At 51.9% G+C, this 13,476-nt stretch overlaps 4 protein-coding genes across 4 annotated transcripts; 1 reads left to right on the top strand and 3 right to left on the bottom strand.

The window, feature by feature from the left end:
• The first annotated feature begins 891 nt into the window (after positions 1–891).
• TERG_08101 (uncharacterized protein) lies at positions 892–2,884 on the top strand. The gene is made up of 11 exons (XM_047748883.1): positions 892–1,063; positions 1,210–1,250; positions 1,335–1,420; positions 1,483–1,505; positions 1,568–1,586; positions 1,645–1,734; positions 1,804–1,836; positions 1,941–1,963; positions 2,020–2,057; positions 2,131–2,268; positions 2,347–2,884. The coding sequence occupies exons 1-11, from the start codon at positions 1,022–1,024 to the stop codon at positions 2,768–2,770; spliced, it is 957 nt and encodes a 318-aa protein (XP_047604874.1). The 5' UTR covers positions 892–1,021; the 3' UTR covers positions 2,771–2,884.
• Positions 2,885–2,915: 31 nt separating this feature from the next.
• On the bottom strand, positions 2,916–4,548 carry TERG_08100 (uncharacterized protein; the record flags this gene model as incomplete). The annotated part of the gene is made up of 3 exons (XM_003231266.2): positions 2,916–3,817; positions 3,875–4,251; positions 4,302–4,548. The coding sequence occupies 3 exons, from the start codon at positions 4,546–4,548 to the stop codon at positions 3,479–3,481; spliced, it is 963 nt and encodes a 320-aa protein (XP_003231314.1). The 3' UTR covers positions 2,916–3,478.
• Positions 4,549–4,606: 58 nt separating this feature from the next.
• TERG_08099 (uncharacterized protein) lies at positions 4,607–7,261 on the bottom strand (the record flags this gene model as incomplete). Its single annotated transcript, XM_003231265.2, has 2 exons — positions 4,607–7,130; positions 7,204–7,261. 2 exons carry the CDS (start codon positions 7,259–7,261, stop codon positions 5,251–5,253), a joined length of 1,938 nt encoding a protein of 645 aa, XP_003231313.1. The 3' UTR covers positions 4,607–5,250.
• Positions 7,262–9,656: 2,395 nt separating this feature from the next.
• On the bottom strand, positions 9,657–11,364 carry TERG_08097 (uncharacterized protein; the record flags this gene model as incomplete). The annotated part of the gene is made up of 2 exons (XM_003231263.1): positions 9,657–10,132; positions 10,206–11,364. The coding sequence occupies 2 exons, from the start codon at positions 11,362–11,364 to the stop codon at positions 9,657–9,659; spliced, it is 1,635 nt and encodes a 544-aa protein (XP_003231311.1).
• Between the last annotated feature and the right edge of the window lie 2,112 nt (positions 11,365–13,476).

Here is a 13,476-nt window from a genome sequence, read left to right as displayed (position 1 = left end):
TGGATGGCGGGATGGCTGGGCTTCTTCTAGACCTTCCCCCGAGTAGTGACCGTAGGGCTCTCTGTCGGACCAGAAACAAGAAACCAGGATCCGTGAGTGGTTAAGAAACCGGGGGCCAGCGCGGTAGTTTTATCATTAGGTATTTCCATGAAGGTTGAGCCCACGGTCCGCGACCCGTCCGCAGCAAACTAACCAGCTAGTTAGTCCAGGCAGAGTCTTGTCCAAGGGGACCAAGCGACGCCCAAGCGACCTGTCTGCACACTGCTGTTGGCCACTAGCGACCGTTAGCCCAGTCCCCGGCCCTGCAGGAGATGGAAAGGCGCTGCGCATCGTTGTGATCTGGGCCCCCCCGGTCAATAGATATGTGTGTTATGCTTCATGGCAGTCGACTACCGGGGTTGTTGGGAGTCCCAGTTAAGGCTCAAGTTGACGGCACATACGTGGCCGCGGCCAGCTAACGCAGCTGATTTCAGCCTTCTTTGCTCCCCGAGACGACGGCCGGCCGTGGTGTTGGCGAGTTATCAATCCTTCTGCGGACTTCAGGGGTCACCCCCTATATCAATCACTACTACAACCAGGTGCAACGCAGCGAGCCTCACCCACCTTGGGCCCTGGGACGTCCGTCTAAAGGCCGCCACGGCAAAGAAAGAAAAAAAAAAAAAAAAACAAGGAGTCAGCTAGCTATCCGTAAGTTCATCAAGTCAACCAACCTGACTAGTTAGCTAGCGAGCTCAAAGGGCCGGCTGGAGGGAAGCCAGATCGCGGCCTTGGCTGGCTAGCTCGCTCTCGTCTGCAGCCACGGCTTGCGTTCTCGTTCGCTGTATACACGCCTTGTGAACGTATATATACCGGCGGGCTGGCTGCTGCCATGGCCCTTTCAGTAGCTTCTTAGCTGCTCTCATGCTGGCTCCTTTTTATTTTCTTTCTCCGCCAGGTGTTTGGCTGCGGTTGTCACCGTGAGGTCGGACGAGGGGATCCTGGTTTCGTAGTAGTTAGTTATTTAGCTATTATAACTAACTAAATGGCGCCGGTGGACGAGAATCAGCATATAGAAGTAGACGAGGTTCGTTTTTTATTTATTTCTTTTCTTTTTTTTTTTTTTCCTCTTTTCGTTCGTCCGGTCGTTCGTTTGCAGCGCGATAACCTGCAGTGCAGTACGCTGGCCGTGGAGTCGCGGGTTGGACTGACTGAATCTTGCTGTACGACCAGGCCGCAGAGATGGAGGACGAGGCCTACGCGGAAAACGACGAGTATGTATATATTCCCCAGTATATATATATATATATATGTATATTTATATATATGTGAGATTAAGGCTGACTGTCGGAGGGCAGGTCGACGCTGTCAACCTCGCTGTCGTCCAGCATTCTCGCATACCGCATGGAGAACGGCCGGCGATATCATGCATACAAGGCCGGCAGTGAGTGTCCCCCTTTTTATCATCTTTGACCGTAATCCATGTATACAGTGCTGACAGCCCAGGCTATCCGTTTCCCAACGATGAAGTGAGTTCCATGCTGTGGCCCGTTGACACTCGCAGTGTGCTAACCTTGTCGTCTGTCCATAGTTAGAGAACGACCGGCTGGGTGAGTATCTCTCTCTCTCTCGCTCTCGAGGGTACGCCTGCTAACGGTGCGATGGCAGACATGCAGCATGCGGTCTTCCTCAGGTCGCTGGATGGCAGGCTGTGTCTATGTCCAATCAAAGAAGATATCCAGAATGTGCTGGACGTTGGTATGTGCCGGCCAAACCGCAGAGGGCTTGCAGAGGACTCCGAGATGTATATTAACAGCCAACATATAGGCACTGGAACCGGCGTCTGGGCCCTTGACTTTGGTATGTTCAGCCCCTAGTTGAGTACGGCCTGGCTATCCACTTCGAAGCCGGGCTGTTTGATCTGTTCAATAAGACGGATACTGATATAGACCTGGCCCCGTTAGCCGATGAGCATCCCTCTGCACAGGTATGTGTATACAGACCTTATCCCCAGGTTTTCAGCATCAACTCACCGCTGTCTAGATCGTCGGTACAGACCTGTCGCCGATCCAGCCGAGTCTGTATGTACTCACTTCATAGTCTCTCTCTCTCTGGTGGGTATCCAGGTGTCCGTTAACATGCCATGGCATACAGGGTCCCTCCAAATCTCAGCTTCCTGATAGACGACGCAGAAGCAGAGTGGCAGTTCCATCAAAAATTCGACCTGGTCCACGGCCGGATGATGACCGGCTCCCTCAAGGACTGGGACCGCTTCTATACCCAATGCTACGAGTGAGCAGCCCAACATCACCTCACCTCCCTGCAATTACTCGCCTAAGTTAGTTACTAAGAAGTTCCACTCAAAAACAGCAACATTACACCGGGCGGATATGTTGAGATGCAAGACATCTGTCTCCCGCTAAAAGCCGACGACGGCACACTAACCTCAGACCACGCCCTGGACAAATGGTCGCGGCTATGTCTGGAAGCCTGCGAGAAGCTCGAGAGGCCGCTGGACGTGGCGAAGAGTCACAAGCGGCGCATGGAGGCAGCTGGCTTCGTGGACGTGGTGGAGGTAGTGCACAAATGGCCGCAGAACTCATGGGCAAAGGACCCAAAGCTGAAGGAGATCGGCAACTGGACGATGACGAATATGCTGGAGGGTCTACAGGCGCTGACCGTAGGGCCGTTTACGAGAGGGCTGGGCTGGAGTTTGGAGCAGGTCGAGGCGTTTTTGATAGACGTGCGGAATGACGTCAAGAACAGGAAATTGCATGTTTACTGGCCGATGTAAGTCTCTTGTGCATTTCTAGAGGACTGGATCTGATGCTAATGGCTGCAGGTACTTTGTATACGGCCGCAAGCCGGAGAGTGACATGAAGAGATAATTCTAATGAGCTGGAGTTCTTTTTTTTTTTTTATGTTTTTTTTTTTTTTTGCATAATTGTTACGGCCCTAGTCAGCTATTTTTCAATCTATATAAAAACACGGAGACTTAATAGAAACACCTGCATATTCAATCCGATGGTTTGGTGATAATACTATAATCAGTCCGGTTTGATAATGACAGTATACTCCTACGAGGTAGATGCGCTGAACAGCGGTAGATTGCAAATGCGAGACGTGATACATAGCACATCAGCTCGGCACCGGTTCCTAGTCCTCGACCCTATCCTAGGGGCTCTAATGCTATTAATACAAAATCATAAACAGGAAGGGAAGTGTGATAGAAGATCGTATCAGCGGTAAAAGTAGAAGATAAAGAAGATATCACAGAGAAGAAGCAAGAAAAGACAAAAGAGAATAAAAGTGAATGGTAAACAAATGACAGAGAACAGAACAGAGCAGAACAGAACATAAGGCTTGACGTGGTGTGAGCAGTAAGTATAGATAGAGCATTTTTGTTTCCGACCAGCATGAAAACTCCATGAGATGATTAAGTGTGGTAAGAGGTGAATAAATGCAGCAGGGGGGGAGCACCCATAGTGATGGATCAAGGGAGTCACTTTGCGATGCCCAGCTTACGCCGTCTGGCAATGTCTCCCTCTGCCAACCACCGGCTGGCCTTGACCATCTGAACGATATTAATGAACTGCTTTCCAGCCATGATGGGAGCCGAGATGCCCGTCAGGACCCACGGCCAGAAGCTGTCCATCTTGTTTGCGCGGGCCATCTCGAGGGCTCCGGCGCTCCACGGGTTGGCAAAGAGGGTGGTCGGATGGGCTACGGGGACCGCACTGGGCTGCAGCAGGGAGGGCGAGAGGGTCGGCGAGGAGAACGAAAGCAGATACAATCCTATAAAAAACATTTCGTTCATGGCGCAGAAAGTGAACAGGACGGCCTGCAAACTAATTAGCAAACCAAACAATCTACCCCCACCGAAGTAACAGCAACGCACCTTGTTGTTGTAGTACTGGTACAAGATCCAGCTGCGGCTCGAATCGATCTTCTTATGGCTCTGGTTGGAGCCGCCCATGGTCAGGGTGGCGTACATGTGCATGTAGTGGCTGGTCAGGTCGAGGGAGATCAGGCCCTGGAAGAGGATGGCCCAGCGAGGCCAGGCGGAGCTGAGGAAGACCAGCAGACAGGCGGTGGTGCAGCGGTCGGTGACCATGTCGAGCACGGCGCCGAAGGTGGTGGATTGGTTGTAGACGCGGGCTGCGTAGCCGTCGAGCCCGTCGAGCAGGCAGGAGACGCTGTACAGGGCCGAGCATGTCCGGGGGTGAAGGGGCATGTAGTAGAGCGAGGCGGTTGCGAGGACAATCCGGACGTAGCCTACCACAGTCAGTATATCATCGCCAGTATAATATCATTTAGAGGCTTACCGATGATATTGGGCCAGAAGAGGAAGATGTTCTCCTTCTCGCTGTGCTGGCCGTCCCGCGGCGGCGACCTCTTGCGCCTGGCACTCCCGTTCGTCTTGGGCGACCCAGCCGAGCCGTTCTTGGAGCCGTTGCTGTGCCCGTTGGCGAGAGAGTCGGCGTGCTCGTCGTCGCTGTGAGCCTGAGCCTGAGCCTGCGCCTGAGCCTGCGCCTGCTGGGCGGCCTTTTGTCGCCTTGTGCGTGCGGACATGTCGCGTGTGGTGGTGGTGATGGTGATGGTGATGGTGAAGCCAGCCAGCAGCCAGCGAGCAGCGTCTGGGACTTGAGTCGAGCGAGAAGCGGCCTCGAGAAGAGCAAGATCTGTCTCTTCCGTCTCTGCTTTGTCTCTGCTGTCTTGTTCTTGTTCTTGTCTTTGTCTTTGCGGTTGTCGTTGATGCCTGCTGGCTTTTTGCTGGATATTTTTTTCTGGGTCTGGAGATGGAGGCTGCGGCTCGACCGGGAGGAACTTGGCGGATCAGCGAGGACTAGCGACGGGAAACGAGTAGTCGAGGATGTCGGATAGCGGTGATGTAGCTGTCGATGTCGATGTAGATGGTGATGTTGCTGGTGGTGATGGTAGTTGTAGATGTAGATGTAGATGTAGTGAGTTGAGTTGTGGATGGAGCAACAGGCTGAGGCTGCAGGATCAAGACTCTATCAAGACAAGTTGATGAATTGATAATCTACCAGACGGAAGAGAGTTGATATAATCTACCAGACGGAGAAGGATATTTACCGGCAAAGACGGCGATCGGCCGGGTCGATATATACAGACAGCACAAGTAACTATCAGGAGAAGCAGTCTATGCAAACGGTATATGCAGTCGTAACGAACGAAACCAATATCACAGCAGAACAGAACAGTTGAATAAATCTTCAAGAATAATCTTCATCCTCGATTGAATATCAATGGTCATCTCCTTCGCTTCCGCGGATCAGCAGCGTCTCTGCTCCTCCACTCCCTGGCCTCCTTGGTGGCCATGCTCCCCAGGCCGCCCTCCTGGCGCCGCTCCCAGCCCCCCAGCCGCACAACGAGACAGGTGGCATTGTCCCCGTCCGAAGACACCTCGGTCGCAAAGGCCACGACGTCTCGCGCGCCCTGGTCCGGCGTCTTGGCCTCCTTGACGATATCGACGACTTCCTGGTCGCTCAGGGTGCCGCTGACGCCGTCGCTCATGAGGACGAGAAACGAGTACTCGGCAGGCCGCATGTCGATGCGTCGCAGCTCCGGCTCAGCAGAGACGCCGATGCGTTTGCTCGCGATGTCGCCAAAGGCTCGCGTGTTGGCCAGGCCGGACATGCGTTCCTCGCCGAACGAGTCGGTCACGAACGTCGCGGCGTAGCGTTGCAGACGGGCACTCTCCACGGGCGAGGACGGGTGGTGGTCTGTCGTGAGCGGGATCGGGTGGCCTGTTGCCGTCGAGCAGAGCAGGATGCGGGTGTCGCCTATGTGCGAGACGAGCAGGGAGGAGGGAGCGTCCGGGTGCCAGAAGGGGGTGGGCGTGGGCGTGGATATCATGGCGATGCTGCCGGTGCTGCCGCCCTTGAAGGTCTTGTGGTGGTGGTGGTGGTGCGGTGTGCGGCCGCCGCTGCCAGGCATGTTGTCGCGGTATCGGTTGGGCTGGTGCAGGATGTCGTATTCGTTGAGCGGCTTCTCGGGGCTGGTCGGGATGGGTGGTTTGGAGTCGTTCCTGGATACCTGCTCGGAGACGAAGTCGAGGTCGGCGCGGAGAAAGGCGTACTCGACCACTTCTTCGATCGAGACGCCCGACCGGACGCTGACACGGATGTCTTCCCCTTCTGCATCGGGTTCTGCATGGTTGATGGTGGTGCCGTGATGGCCGTCGTCGCCGTCACTGCCAGTCGGTTCGGCCCCGGCGTAGGAGAAATGCAGCGGCTGAAACCGTCGAAAGTAGCCGCCCACCAGATCCCTCCAGTCGGCGACGAGCTTCTTCTCCATGGCGCCGATGCGTTCTCTGTTGGCCTTTTGGAGGATCGGCAGGTCCCCCTGCACCGCGTGGCTGCGCTGCCTGTCATCCGTAGAAAAAGACGTAGTAGAGAAAGGAGAGACGCCGTACTTGACCTCCCCCACGCGCTCTCGATGGCGGACCGCTCTGTTGGTCAGCCGCTGGCTCTCGACGCACTTTGACAGCGCCGACTCCATGCCGAACTCGACGGCCGTCTGCTGGATGTAGCCATGCAGTTTGTCCCGCAGGAACTCGCTGCACTCCGTCCCGCCGTGGCCGTCAAACACGCCAAAGTAGAACACCTGGGGGTCTCCCGTAGCGCTGTCGGCCGCTTTATTGCCTTCCCCGGCAGCCTGGCCGACGGTGACGGATAAGGGTGCCCGGCGAGCAAAGGCCGGCAGGTCGATGACGCCGGCCTGGTAGGTGTCTTCGTTGGTCGGGCGCGAGCCACGCACATGCGAGACGCCGAAATGGTGCTTTGCACTGCGCAGAGGGATGCGGACGACGGTTGTCTCGCGGCCTATGGCGAGCCCGGAGGCAGGGGAGATGGTGGCCGGGGAGGCATTGGTTCTGGTGCCTGCAACGGTGGACGAGGCGGCATGCGGGACAGAGGCTGAGCGCGGGAGGTGGTGCTGGGGCCCGACGGAGGCGCGGGAGTCTGGATGCAGCGAGGAGGTCGGCAGATGCGTGACGAAGTAGTCGTGGAAATGGCGGCGGGCAGTGCGAGATGTCGATGTCGATGTCGATGTCGATGTAGATGTAGATGTTGATCCTGTGTCTCCGGAAGTCGAGGTTGCGTATCTGCGCAGGAAGACGGAGATGAAGGCTGCAATAACACAACCACTATTAGCGATGATCTGATACTCATAATAATAGGAAGAAGAGAAGAGAAGTCTTACTGTAGCTGTCGGCGAGGGTCCAGCCCTGGATGCGCACCCGCTTGACGGCCGCGCTCATCTGTGATGTCTGAGTCGGGATATCAAGACGACGACGGTGAGGTCGACAGCAACTCCCAGGCAAGACTCAAGACGCAAGACTCAAGACTGAAGACTCAAGACTCAAGACTCAAGCAACAGCTGGCCTCATCGTCTGCCCCGAAGAAGAGCGGCTGATACGAGGCGAACAAGATGAAAATCCCGACTGATCCTTGCAGCCGCGAGAGGCTTCTCCACGTGTGTGGCCGGGTCAGGCTGGCTGAGGCATCTTCTAGTCGATGATGACGATATTGAAGAGAAGAAGAGAAGAAGATGATGATGATAACGAAGAAGAAGAAGAGAGAGATCAAACAGGAGATGCCTCAGAGCAGTCGCGGCTGAGCCCAACAGTCCGACGCTGGCAGTTATTAATAACACGAGCTCAACTAATACTGGAAGTCAGAAACCGCGAGTTTGCGTTGTGTTGAGCCGGACTTACTTTGTTCCTGCTGTCGATCTGATAACAGGTAGAACTGAGAACTTCTATAGCTAATGGTTATTTGAACGGTCGAGGGCTCCTGCGTGGTCTAGACTGTCGAAGGTTGATTCTTTGCTTCAATAAAGCTAGACTCAAGGCAATATATTGTGGAATACACATATTGCCTATATGCTGTCCATCCCGAATATCACTTACACCATTATGCTCACTACCATGCCCACGACCATCCAGATACCAGTATTCCTGCATGGCCAAGGGCTCCGTTAGGCTTTGCAGTGGCTGTGCAGTCCTTTTGCAGCCCGCTGTGGAAGGAATAGAATTCATCCAACTGTCGGTCAGCTTGGAGGCTGGAATACTGCGAGGAATCCGATGCCGTGCAGTACAATGGGCCGCTTGTGGTTGGCGCAGTGTCTAGACAGGAGAGTTGTGGCAGCAGCAGCAGCGACGAGGAATGTAACTCATGTCGATATCAGGATATGGATCTGTGGTGAGTATGAAGCTATGTAAGGATAGCTGTGAGTCCTGTAAATGTGCTCGACAGACGTCTCCATTTTACAACACCGACATCGTTGTCGAGTCCTTACCTGCCACACATATCTATATCACCCAGAGTAAGCCCGCAGTAAGAATAGACACATCGTACAGAGACAGAATGAAGCATGCTCTAGTGCTAAGGATGGGTATCAAAGGCTCCAACCTGCTCACACTTTGGACAACTTCCCAACAGTTACAGAGCCGTTAAGTAGAGCTGCAGCCGAGTAGTTAAACCAAATACTCAGGAGAGATAGAGATACCGGATGTTAGTCTACCACGTCCGAGCAAAATGTGGAAAGCAAGCTGGATGGCTGAATTGGTATAAGAGCACCGGAAGTTTACTAGCTTGCCAGGGGAGCGGAAGCTAGACCGGGCAACTTACTGGCTTTGTTGCCTTCCAACGGCAGCTTTAGCGCCCGCCAGGAACCAGGGAACCGGAGTAGACAGGGCACAGTAATATCGTCATCCAGGTCTAATGCACTGGTGTTTGCATTGAAGCCCTGATGAAACTGTCAGCTATGCTTATCATGACGAGCAGAAGGATCACCACAGAACGCTACCTCGTATCTGATTAGCTATAATCACCCTCTTATACTATTTATCGACTCAGCACGGAGTAACTGTATCTAGACGTTGTAGTCACTCTAGATGGAGGCAACAGTAGTTAGTTAAGCGTCTGCAAACACCATCAAAGATTCGACATTCAAAACAAACACTTGACTGATGACTCGTATCTACGGCCATCAACAAAAGATCTACTCCGTAAACTAAAGACCAGCAAGACAACAGCTCAAAGAGAGAGAAAGACGAAGTTGAAGAAGAAGAAGAAGAAGAAGAAGAAGAAGAAAAGTTGAAGTCGAGATGTTGATTTCCTTTTTGGGCAAGAGTAGGGAAAATGACTAAGCAGACAAATCAGGACTAGTGTAAGTTACATCACTGTATCAGCATTACACACGATAACTGTTTTGACCAATAAGATGCTGTCAATACTCATAAATTACTGCTCCCAAAAAGGAAATCTGAACTTCTTCTTCAACTTGAGATTTTCTAAGGTCAAAATGAAGAAAAGAAGTGAAAACATCAAAGTCATGAATTAAAGAACTAACAGACGGCCTATCTAAGAAGTTAAATACATCATGCGAGCACTAGCAGTGCAAGGAAGACGCAGCATGAGTGTGGGCAGTGGCCTTGAAAAAACGCAGCAATACCAGGGGAAGGAAACATGGAAGGGAATCAGCAACTTTTGTTGAAAAGCCGACGGGCGTGTTAATGTTGAACTTGATATTGCCCACTTTCTCGACTCCAAGGGTATTCAAAAGGATACCAGAAGGAGCAGAGACCAAATAACAACAAGCCGTGTTTCAGATGCGGGTGAAGAAGTTTCTCCTGAAGAAAATCTGATGCCCTACTTGCGGCCGGGCTCTGAGTTCAAGAGCATATCTCCGAGATGCAGGACCTGGACGGCCGCGTTAGGGTGCGAGACCACGTTCTTGAACAGCGGGACAGGCGTGATCGACAGTTTGATGGTGTACTTGCGTTTGGACTCCTGCATTTGCCAGCCCTCGTCCGTTCCGGCGTTGTGGTCGGTCATGTACGTCGGGTCGAAGTGGTGGTGGGCCAGTGGGTGCAGGAACTTGAACTCGTAGGGGCCAGAGTGCATGATCAGAGCCAGGCTGTGGGCGTCAATCATGATCTCGACAAGGTCACGCCACACGCTGGGATCGCGGGAGAAGATAAACGGGGATAGCAAGTGGAACAGCTCCTGGGTGTTCTCGTGGGTGCGCTTGTTGAAGAAGTTGTCGAACAACGGGCGGTTGCGGAGGAGGAGTATATGCTGTCCGATACCCTGGATCATAGCATTCTTTACCGTGGCGGGAGTGCCTTGCAGCTGGTCAGTTATGTTGACTATGGGGGAGAACTCTCAATGGGGAATGTGCAGTTGGCTGTCTCTTACCAGAGTGGAGATGGGTAGTCATCTGCTGGATCTCAGAGTCAACTGTCGGATCGAAGCCGTTGACAACGCTTGTCTTCAGGACTGTCCTCGTAATGAACCAGTTGATCATCTTCGAGACCATCAAGAATCGAGTGGATACGTTGCTCAGCAACTCAGTTGCATTGCTCGATGCATGGCTCAGAAACGAACGCAGCTCCTCGCTCACTGCCTTCTCGTCATACATGAAGTTGGTGTTTGTGTACTTCATTGCAAAACACTTCGATGCCGTCCACAGGCCGACCAGGCGGTTTGCAAAGTCACCGCTGTTGTATGGTGGGTCTCGAGTATGGATAACCTGCTGAGGCTGCATGTTTACCATCGACACAAAGGAGGCAATCTGTTCGTCAGGCGAGGATGACGTTCCTCGAGAGACTCCAGTTGTTCCAGTGCCCGTGCCTGCAGTTGAGTTGGCGTTCGAGCTCGTCGGGATAAAGTGAGACTGGGTACCCACACCGGCCTGGTTAGTATTTCCTCTTGCAGTTCCACTGGCCGCAGCTGCTGCAGCTGCTCCATGTAGGTTAAATGGTGGCGGTGGCTGTCCAAAGACGTTCTGGTACCGAGTTGTGGGAGACAGCTCAGGATGCTCCTGCATCGACATTCTCCTCATGCCAGACCCATTGCCTTTTCCGTTACCGGTACCGGATCCAGAACCCGAATACCCTTCAGTATCAGGAGAGCTCACTGGGACCAGGGCCATAGATGCAGATCTACTATCTCCCTGGATCCCATGGCGCTGAAGCATCTCCTCCAGCTCTCGGATACGAGCCTGCAGCCCTTCAATCATATCGTGGTCGTGACGCTCCTGAGCTAATGCAGTGTTGAGTTTGTTCTGGATACACTCTCTCTGAAGCTCAGAGTGCTCGAGCTGCTCCTTCAAGTACTCTATCTCGGCCTCCAACGCGTCAATATCCGCCGGCTGGATCTGAGACTGGCCATGTGGCTGAGGCTGAGCCTGGGATTGAGGTTGAGGCTGCGGTTGCTGCGTATAGCCAGATCCAGAAGGCTGCAGAGCCAACGGTGGCTGCAAGAGCCCTGCTTGCGGGTGAACAGGATGAGCACCATGATAGTACTGCGTGCCGGCACTGGGGCCAGTCATAGGCATCCCATGATATGCAGACATGGCTACCTCTCTTTCTTTGCTCTATTATATACCCACAGGTCAGATCAGATATACCTTTGCGTCGGCTGCCATGTGCATCCAGAGATAGTCTGTGAAAACAGGCGTCAAAAGAAGCAAGACGGCACCTACCTCTGAATGATATCTATCAAGCAATAGATACTAAGTGTTGCAGGTAAGTTAAGCTATCTTCTGCTGTTAAAAAGAGGAGGGAGTTGCCTGTCTTTTTATAGCAACAGCGAATGGTTGTTGTTTTTTTTTTTTAAGGAAGAGAGAGACAAAGCACTAGAAGAAGATATCAGAACACACAAAAGTGGCGCTAGCAGGAGGACAGGAAGTGAGAGCAAGTAAGAGTACGCTAAGCAGTCACTACAGGACTGATAGGAGAGGCCTGGACAGTGAGTCCCACTTCTATTAAGATATTTTATCAGATAGTAGGTGATATTCACCTCCTGAGAGGGTGAGCTGTACTGCACATATGCCTCTCTATGTCTATGGTCAGTTCTAAGTAACAAATTCATTTCTATTTGGCAGTTTAAATCTAGTAGCTAGGATAAGCATTCATGTAAGAGCTTGAGAGATACGACCCGATTAATACTAGACAGACTCTTGGGCATTATCCAAGATAGGTATCTGCCTCCCGAAGATGATATGTCCATCTATATAGTAGGTTTAAAGGGAGCAAAGTCCCTGAATATGCTGTTCCTTAACTATAGTGAGAGCAATATTTTTGCCCATTATAGTTACTATCACGACATGAGATAAGCTTGAAGAAGGATTTGAGAGGTTGGAGGGTATTCGGGTATTCAAATTACTTGTTAATTCAAATTCGAACTGCTTATGAGGATATCATATCGACTAAGCAGCCGACGCTCCACGTATTCCTGTGATAGCGGCAATGCTCGACGCTTAACCAAATGAGGATGCTTGTAAATGATATAAGGTATATCATTTACTAAGCACCCATATTCAGTTAACACAGCGTCGAGCATCGCCTCGTTTGAGTCAGATTCTCAGAGAGTTTTCCTCTGTATATAGGGGAGGTACCCCTGATCTATCGACCCTTGTCACAGCTCCTATATTTTCAACTCTCTCGGCTTTCCCCACGTATTCTGCCTAGCAACTTGATAGTTGAAAGGAAATAAAAAGTAACTTGATATGAGTGAAAATACTACAGCTAGATAAATATAGCAGCATAAATATAATGCTGTGTATTCAATGCTATACCAGGCTGCGACCAATTAAAAAGGAGAAATAACTATGTATGAATGATATATTTATGTTGGCCTATGAACGAAGATCAATCGAGCAGCTATACAAATTGTGGCTATAAAGGAAACGAAACTAGATGCAACTAGCCATGCTCAGGAAGATGGTATCGATGGTAGAGCCAGAAAATAGGAAAAATCTCCCTGACGGTACATACCACTTGAAGCAATCCACCATTTTGAGAATAACTTCTTTGATATTTTCTCTTACTCCCGAGCACACAGTGAGCGAGGACAGGATCACGTACTCCTAAGAAGTCAGGGGTTGGTGAGGTAATAGCAAGAGCACGCGGGAAAGTACTGTCCAAAGGTCGCGTGGATAATACCTACCGTCTGTGGCCGAGAGTCCAGTTAAAAGAAACCTAAGTGTCTTTCAGTCATGGTTTGCGGAGATAGCTCATATGGCCTTGGTCCTGGAGAAAAGACTACTGTAAACAGCGTCGACGACGGGTTGGGCGCTGATCTGACGGCCGCCGAAGAAGCGGCCGTTCAAACCCTTGATGGCGTTTTCACCTCCTTGGACACGGTCGAATTTGAGGTAGATGTCGCCTTGGGTATTAGGATCTAACGAGATGTGAACAACATGGCCATACTTTTCTTCGCATTCAGCGCGGACATCGTCCTCGAGTTCCTTAACCCAAGATTCGCCTTCTTCCCTATAAACCAGTTAGCACTTCTATACAGGATGAAAAACAAAAATTCAAGATACAGGATGTTGAGGTAACTTACTGGGCTGGATCAAACATGTTCCGTAGAAGTACACAGCGACTTGCCATGTTGACGGTGACAGGGAGAGGCTTAGCCTCTGTACGAGCCTTGGGGGCTTTGCGTTTCTCGTCAGGGGCGG

The sequence above is a fragment of the Trichophyton rubrum genome, assembly GCF_000151425.1.
Source record: "Trichophyton rubrum CBS 118892 genomic scaffold supercont2.12, whole genome shotgun sequence".
NCBI classification, from domain to species: domain Eukaryota; kingdom Fungi; phylum Ascomycota; class Eurotiomycetes; order Onygenales; family Arthrodermataceae; genus Trichophyton; species Trichophyton rubrum.
The sequence above is the reverse complement of the archived record's forward strand: the minus strand, read 5'-3'. Positions and strand labels throughout refer to the sequence as shown.